The sequence below is a fragment of the Lactuca sativa genome, chromosome 4 (assembly GCF_002870075.4).
Source record: "Lactuca sativa cultivar Salinas chromosome 4, Lsat_Salinas_v11, whole genome shotgun sequence".
In the NCBI taxonomy this organism is placed as follows: Eukaryota; Viridiplantae; Streptophyta; class Magnoliopsida; order Asterales; family Asteraceae; genus Lactuca; species Lactuca sativa.
The window spans coordinates 245188865-245197723 of record NC_056626.2 but is presented as its reverse complement, the minus strand read 5'-3'; the positions used below and the strand labels follow the sequence as shown (position 1 = coordinate 245197723).

The 8859-nt window shown below is 33.4% G+C and overlaps 1 protein-coding gene across 4 annotated transcripts; it reads right to left on the bottom strand.

Moving 5' to 3' along the window:
• Nucleotides 1-4302: 4302 nt before the first annotated feature.
• Nucleotides 4303-6764, bottom strand: LOC111889818 (protein TIC 22, chloroplastic). Of its 4 annotated transcripts, none has more exons than XR_008231786.1 (9): nt 6317-6764; nt 6177-6239; nt 5847-5921; nt 5693-5743; nt 5264-5323; nt 5116-5187; nt 4955-4990; nt 4669-4845; nt 4303-4573 (listed from the first exon to the last, which is right to left on the bottom strand). XR_008231786.1 is itself a non-coding variant. In XM_052770556.1 (8 exons), exons 1-8 carry the CDS (start codon nt 6716-6718, stop codon nt 4753-4755), a joined length of 852 nt encoding a protein of 283 aa, XP_052626516.1. In that variant the 5' UTR covers nt 6719-6764; the 3' UTR covers nt 4641-4752. The 4 variants fall into 4 exon arrangements, 1 of the variants encoding a protein (XP_052626516.1); XR_008231784.1 differs by having other exon boundaries at nt 4303-4477; XR_008231785.1 differs by having other exon boundaries at nt 4303-4473.
• Between the last annotated feature and the right edge of the window lie 2095 nt (nt 6765-8859).

Below are 8859 nucleotides of genomic sequence, written 5' to 3'. Positions count from 1 at the left end.
AAACATTTAGTTACTTTATATATTCCATTATACTTATTAATAAGAATTAACTATCCTATTAAACCCGTTCGGCTAACGACCCTCCACCAATCAAGGAAACGGTGAGTGAGAGTGGACACCCATTCAACCGCTATTTTATAGGCAGTTTCCTTATACTCCCCTTATAGACCGACTTCGTGAATGAGGTGTACTAGCAGTTCGACTGACTTGTCTTATACATATAGTAAATATTAAACTTTTAATTTTACATATAGTATAAGGGTGTACTTTAAACATTTCAAAATATTAGGGTTTTTAAATCTATTTAAAATTTCAAAAATTAAAAACAATTTAAAATGAAATTTAAAATTTTAAAAACTTTGATTTAATAATTATCTATTAATTAAAACTTTAGTTAATTTATTAAATCAATTAAGGATTATCCATTAAATTAAACAAATTAACTTAAACTAATCCTTTATCCCCTAAATCTCAAAAATATGGGAGGGATATATCAAAATATTTAATTACCTAATTAAACAATTAAGAAGATGATTACCAAAAATAACAACCCACCCAAAACCCTAATTTTCGAAATCTTTACTTGTGGTGGAAGGAAAGGGTTTTAATCCATGCCTTATTTTCAAAAACCCTAGGGTTAGGAAACCCTAAATCTCGAAATTTTGGAGGCCAAAGGAAAGGGTTGAAAAACCCTAAGCAAATTTTCGAAAATAAGGGTTATGAAACCCTAATTGCGAAAATCATAAGCTATAGGGTTCAATTGCCATAAACCCTAATTTTATCAAGTTCAATCAATTGCATCAAATCTAATTGAAAACAAAAACCATTAGCTCTAATACCACTGATGGGTTTTGAGCATAGCAAACAATCTTATGTGTGCATCCAACCCTAATATGTTGGATCTATGTTTTTTCTATTAGACATACAAGCATTGAACAGAAAACTACAAACCCTAGGAGACGTGTATTATTTTCGAAATTAACAATAACTAGGGTTACGATACATACCTTGATTCTTATATTGTAATATCAATGAAATCCTTAAAGATCTTGAACTTTGAGAGCAAGTTCACAAGTGTAACACCTCTAATGGCTCGCAAACACACCAAGCAAGAGGATGCGAGGAGAGAGAGAGGAGGAGGAGGAAGCTTTAGAATTTGGCTCTTCTTAGGGTTTGGAAGCATTGGCCGAGATCAATAGGTAGAGGCTCTTTATATAGTTGTTGGTTGCTTAGAGCCAACGCTAGGGTTTGCTGGAGGAAACCTTAATTTCCAGCTTAAGGCCTAAACAACCCATGGACTCCCCATCCCTTAGGCCTTAGATGAAAATTCTAGGGACTCCCTAAAAGTTTTCGTCCATCCTTTCTAGGATGGTCCAATAATACATTAATAAATCATTTTTCTATATTAATTTATTATTCCAAATAATAAATTCTTCCTCTTTCTCAATAAATAATCTTGTCTAGTTGCTAGTATGAAGGCAACCCAAAATGATTGTGCTATTATCAATTCAAGTACATAGCAAATATAGTTATGTGCTTAGACACCTAATCCAACAGTATGTGACAAAGGGATAACTGATAACTTACCTTATACACCAATTGTACCTTTAAGCTTTTGGGGAATTGAATCTTGATAGAATGACACGAAGTCATATATTAATAGGGGCGGTGAAATGTTGATAGACATTCACCACTGTCTATATCAATTTATAATGAGTTTGTGCAAGTAAGAGATTGAAAGATATATATGCCTAAAGTCATTATAGAATATATTATTAGATAATACATGATCCTAAAGAGTCACACTAACAACAACTTGATATAGTTGATTATTTATTAAAAAATGATTTCAATAAATTATCATAAACTCTTATAATCAATTGAAAATATTTATTTCATGGAAATATAATTTTCAACGGCAAGTAACATAATATATCATAAGGTATGATATATTAATTCATATACATTATTTTGGACTAGAAAGACTCTTGTTTTTTTTAGCTAAAAGTTAAAGTTTATATCTTATAAAGAGTTATAAGAATTTTATAAACTTCTTTTCTCTTTTTTATACTAAAAAAAAGACGAGCTAGTTTATTGGAAACAAGACATGGTCTTTCTTTAATATAATAAAGGAAAGTAAGCATGGTTAAGAGAAATGGGGGACATGTATGCTTGAAGGTATGGAGTGCTTGAAGTGTTAAGAACTCTTGAGGTAATGATTTAGCTTTACGAAGACTATAATCCTTTTATTTTTTGGTGACCAAAACCGTAGCTCCCTCATACTCTATCATATTCTCTATTGGAAAGAATCGTTAGCAGATTACTTGCTTGCATTTTGCTCTCTTTAAGTCGTATCTGGATATGAACTTAAAGCTTAAAAGTTTTGACCAGTATCTTCATCAAGTTGAGTTCTTGTTGGTGTTTCCATCTAAGGTGAAGTTGTACTTTACATTCCACATCAACATTCAAGCCTCCCCTTGAGGATTCAAATGACTATATAGGTTGTTATCTTCTTATTTCTTCTTTGGTCAATGCTTTTTCTTCCAAACGTTGCAAGAAGATCCTTTGTGGGCTCAAACTAGTTTATGTTATTCTAAACTTATAAAGTCTTTCGTAGCTAAATCTTGAGTTTTTGAATAAAAACCCAATACCACCACACAATCCACGCATGCATTTTTTATAATTATCGTTTTCTTCTTATTTTCAGCAATAACAGTTTCATTAGCAATTCCAAGACAAATTCGACCAACAACATTTTGACCGAATAGACCTTCTTTGATTGGTTTCCACATATTTTCATCTAAACTAGTCAAATAGTCTTCCATTTGTTCTTTCCATTGATCATAGTGATCAAAAAGTGACATTGGAGTTTTGGTTGAAGAACCAAGATGATTAGCATAGTTAATCATCGTGGATGTATTGAAATTTTCCAACGAATTATGTGAAAGCAGGATCAAAATTTTTAAACAGCTTCGAAGAATTAGATTTCAAAAGCGGAAAATAGATTTGAGAAAAAAAATCAAATATGTAATAAAATAAGAAAGAAATTCCCAAAAAAAGATGAATGGTGTTTACTCTGATACCAGTTGATAAGTATTTGACTTAAAGACAAATCATATATTGTATGAAATACAAGATTTAGATACGAACACTTATGCTCTTTGATTAGACATGAGAAGACTACAATTTGATAGCTAAAATAACACAAACGTTATAAGCATGTAAAAATCCAAAACTTGTTAACTTCTCATGCAAATGTTCACCCATATATAGAAACAAAATGGTGAAGTCTGTCTAATCATAATAATACATGTGAACATTGACAACTAAACACAACTAATTGCTCAAGCTAACATACAATCACAGTTAAGAGCATAATAACCCACATGATAAAAACTATACCAAGGAGCTTAATAAGCTCTACCAACTACTTTGGTGACCAAAATATCTTCGAAGCAACTTTACATCTTCCGTAAGACCAACTGCGGCATATTGTGTCTTCTTGAGACATCTTCACAAACAAAACTTGTCTTCAACAAACATGTAACGGGAAGATATAAATCAAACCCCGCCACAAAAAGGCACATACCCACCTTAAAGAAATTAACATAAACTCAAGCTTTTCCAACAAGTGGTAAGAGGATACCCTAACCCAAAGGAACCTCAACAACGTCAAATGGCCAATTCAGATAATGTTAACAGAATGGATCGGCCATGACTACCACGCACATCTATATATCTATAGAGAGGGACATATATGTAGATTTCTCTATGTACTCTCATTCCAACTCTACAAAATATCATACAAACAACATAGACGCCAGAGCTTATTCTCATCGCCACCTCCCATGGTGCAAATGACTCTTTTTAGTATTATTATTATTTTTCTCTAATAGCATATGAGACTACAAACAGGTCAAACAACCAACTCCACTGTAACCAAATGATATTTGGACTACATCATGGACAAAAGGAAATAGTTTAAAAGCATAATTTAGAGGGTGTCTAACACCAGAAGATCTTGACGTATCATCAAAACCTTTTAAAAGGTTTTGAGATATCTAAGTTGAATCAATCCAAAACTTTTAATTTATTACTACTCCATTCCTCAAATAAATAACTTTTCATTTTCTCTCATATAAAGGGTTTCATCAACGTGAGGATAAAATCAGTCAAAGGTCATGATTTCGTGTGAAAGGGAATCAAGATTTTTTTTTTCTCCACGTTTTATTGTTTTTATTATCTAAAAGATGAAAAATATAGCTATAGAATATCTGATAGATCTGAACCAATCTGAGGATCTCACGTGCAACTCTCAAGACTCATCATACATAGTTTCATAAAGTATAACATCAAAAAAATTAAGAATTCAAATGATGCTATGATTTTCATTCACAATCAAGATTCCAATATACAAAATACATCTTCCCGTGATATCATCATCCTTGTCACTATCTTCTACATGGCAATTCACTACCTTAACAAAATGATAAAACTTGCATTAAAATTACATCTTCGGCTTTCTACTCATTGTCAAAAGAAGGGAATAAATCCATTCGGTCTATTTGTTCCACTGACATCAGTATCAGTATCAGTCCCAGTTCAATGTCGTGTCCTTTTTGGGACTAGAGAGTAGCGAGTGAGTAAAAAGAAGAATGACAAAATTACCTGTTTTTCAACAAGACTAGAAAAATGCTAAAATTGGGCATGCTTTTGATCTTGAATTATTATGAAAAATGAACAAATGTTTTTTCACGCGTTTACAACTTCCTGCAGGTGTAGCGATTGACTTTTACCAGGAGGGATGAAAACTAGATCTTCCCAACCTGAATTTTTCTCACTCATCTGCCACCCCATAAATATATGTTAACTTGATAAATAATCTTTATTACAAAAAAAAAAAAGCAAAAAACGAATCGGGAAACATTATAATTAGCAACAAGTAAAAAGTTACCTCCATTTTTTTCAAAACATCTTCCAAACATCCCACCTACAAATGACATAGAAACGTCATTCTTGATACAAAATTGATAAAATAAACATTTTAACAAGTATGAAATTTAAGTAAAGAATAAAAATTAAAAAAGGACTAAAATGTAACAAATTTTATAATACCATGATATGTTGTGAAATGGCAGGTCCTCTTGGTCCACGTGGAATCATTAACAACTCTTTCTCAATATCTTCCTGCATATATATCAAGTTGATTAAAGTACATTGCTATTTTTGGGATGTTAAAAAGGTCAAATAGTCAAACACAAACCTTTCGAAAATATATAGGACAGTAACGTTTGTTTTTCTTCTTTATAACTAGGAGATCCGACTGTGCAAAGAAACAAATTAATCAAATATAAGTTTACTTTTCCTTTCCAATAATGGAAATATGGAATCTAGCTGATAAGCCAGCTTATTTTTCAAGCTTTTTTAAATTGTCATGTTTGGCAAGCTAAAAAGTAGCTAATACTTTTTGTAGTTAGCTTATCAACTAGTTTTTACCAAACGTTATTTTTTGTCAGCTGGCTTTTCAGTTATCAGGTAGCTTTTCGGCTAGTCTGCCAAACATAGCCTATATAGGTAAGGAAATATAATTATATTACTATAATGGGTAAAAGATAAAGTACATTGCTTGTATTGAAATAGAAAGATAACTCATTAGATTATATGACAATATCCAAGAAGTAAATTCTCATACCTGAAAAACAGGGACTCCATCAAACCCATTCTTGGTAGTAGAAGTATTCAACTATAATCAATCAAGAATTGCTCTTAATTAATCAATATAATAAATATATGTAGGAAGCATGACAATGTATAATGATTTTTGAGTGCCTTGAAAGAGAACAAACCTCCATTGCATTCTTAAGTTGAACAGGATCAGGCAAAAATCGAAATGCAATTCCTTCAACCTTCAACATATAAACCTACACATAAAGAATGCACAGATATATTAAAATTGAACATTGAACATAACAACAGATGAATCATATTATGCTATATATTCTCTAAAGGTTTCATCTTCAACCTCATAAAAACCAATTTAGCCTAATCTAATCAAATGGGGTTCCAACAGTGGTAAATTATGTTTTCACAAAGTGAATCTTAGCTCTTTAAACATGGAACCAAAACAAGTAAGCAAATACAATTAAAATTCAAAGCCTAAATTGTATAATAATCACCTGGTCAAGCGCAATTGGTACAACTTTTGCTCGCCCTTTTAACTCCCTTTTCCTCAATCGAACCTGCAATTCACATGTACATATACAATGAACAAATTTAAGTTCCAAACTCGCATACTCACAGACCTGAACACTTATACCTGAGCAAGAAATGCTTCGGCGTCTTCTTGACGAAAACAAAGTAACCCAATTGATTTGAGTCCATTAGGATCAGAAATTAGGACGAATTCGTTATCGGAATTGCTGACTGTGTACAGCTCTGTTCCAGCAAGCGTTTTCGACACGTTGGCAGTGCTTAGGGCCAAGTCAAACACATGTTTTCCGCTGCGAAGAGTGTTGTCGTCTTGTTGCTGTGACAACGAAGCAAAGGGCAATGACCAGCGATGGGGCTTATGTGGCTGAAATGGGAAAAGGTTTTTGGCGATTCCTCGCCGTGTTTCGTCGAGACGGGTAGAGATGTCGGAGCTTAGACGTTGAAAATGCTGGTGGAAGAAGGCGAAGGGATTGGGGGTTGCAGAGGAAGCGGGGTTTGGAGACTCCATTACCGAGGAGAAAGGGGAGGACTGAACGAGGAAGGTAGTCGGTTGCTTGTTGTCCTATATTTTAATGTTGGGGCCTTCATGGTCCAGCCCATCTAAGTTGGGCTAACAATAGATATCGACTAAATTATATGTATTGTTTGATACCCAAAAAAAAAAGGTAATTAGAAATAAATAACTAATTATTTATGAAATTTATGAATTGACTATTTACTTCGAAATGTAGTATTCCAGAGTACTTACGAAATTCCTGGAGTTAGTAGTGGTTGTTAGATTCTAGTCTGGAATCACCCGTATGTTCCGGATTGGAAAAACGTATTCCAAATGTAACTCCGAAGGTTGTTAGATTCTAGTCTGGAATCACCCGTATGTTCCGGACTGGAAAAACGTATTCCAAATGTAACTCCGAAATGTACGTTCATTTTGAACTGTTAAAATTAGGTTCTTTGTAGCTTCCTTGCTCCTTCATAAACAACATATACATTTGTCTGTTTGTGTATTGTGTTCGTTACTGTTTAAATCCCAATTAGCTTTCGGATACTACAAAAATGAGTTTGTGTAAGGATTTTTTTTTTCGGTGTCAGTTTCTAGTGGATGGAAATTGAAGTGAATTGAGGGATCTATATAGTATATTGCTCCAAAATACACATGTTTTGGTGTAGATATAAGTAGTGATCTAAACTTTAGTGGGTTAATTACGTTGGTTGCTTCCCAGTCCAGGTTAAACACTAATCAAATATGTTTATCTTTTCAATGTCCTGGATTTAAATATGCAGATTCTTGACAATAGTATTGGTAGATATTTTCTTAGTTTTGTTAGTAGTATGTCTCGTAAACATTACAATTGCTTGTTGTTAATAATGTTACGGAAAATGGTATTCAATGATTTCTCATAGAAAATCGTTCGGGTGGCAATAGGTCTTTTGGTGCTGGAAGTACCAAAAAATTTAATTTACTACCTATGAAATTGAATCAGGATCCTTCTTATAATGAGCTTATAAATGGGATGATTTTAGGTATAAAGGTAAGGTTGATGATGATGATTCTTCAACATTTGATGTTGATGAATCTACAAATGATGAGGCCAAACTAATGTTGTTAGTTGATGATAGCAATATAATTCCACTTCGAGAGTAAGTTAAATAATTCAAGAGTTTTATTGAATTTTTTAGGGATGAGACTGAACTTGAAGATGATGAAATTGGGCCCCTAAAAGCCCAAAAATCCCAAAAGGAAAAGTATCCTTATTATTTTTCTGATTTTGAAGAAACACAAACCACTGATTATGAGATCCCTGAACCTTTACCATTGCCCGAATTAGCTCAACAAAAACGTAAAGGTGTTCTAGCCCATAATTATTTTTCTTATGTGAATCTCTATGAACTCTTCAAAAGCAAAGAAGAAATTAAGTGTAATTTAGGATTCAAACGTGTTACTGTGGGCTTTCAAATTAGAGTGATCAATCTACAAAAGACAGGTATGAAGCCATTGGTGTAACATCCGCTTTATCAGGTACGAATTTTAATGCTTAAGTCTTGTGGAGTTTTAGTGGCCACGACGTGGTGGGGAAGATCACCACGATGTGGCAAGCATTTTTGGTTGAAGATTATTTTAAGTAGCCACGACGGGACAGTATAATGGCCACAACATGGCGACGTCCTAGGCTTAAACTTTAATTTTTCGGGCTTAAGGCCCTATTCAAAAGATGTGATGGATAGCGTTTTGTCTACCCTCAGCCTCTATCACCTCCAAAGTGCCCTTGATAAAACCCTAGCCACCTTTCAAACTTTTGGCTCATTTTTGGTGACTTTGTGATCTTGGAAGGAAGAAGAAGGGTCTCTAGTTCAAAGATCAAGCAAGCGATTCATCTACACTCCTTGTGTGCATCTTCTGGACTTTTTTGTAATTCCTTATGTTCCCATTTTGTTGGTTCCTTTATAGATCTAGCTTATTAAACCTATTTTGTTTCATGTTTAAGATTTGAATGGTTGAGTGGGGTAAAGCTAGGAACTTTATGACTTACCAAGGTCTCAAAAGCATTATATCTTCTGGATCTAGAGGTTGGGAGAATTTTGGAAGCCATGCATGAGTTTTAAGTTATTTTTCCATCTTTTGACGTAGGTTGAGGGAATTACATGCATGGG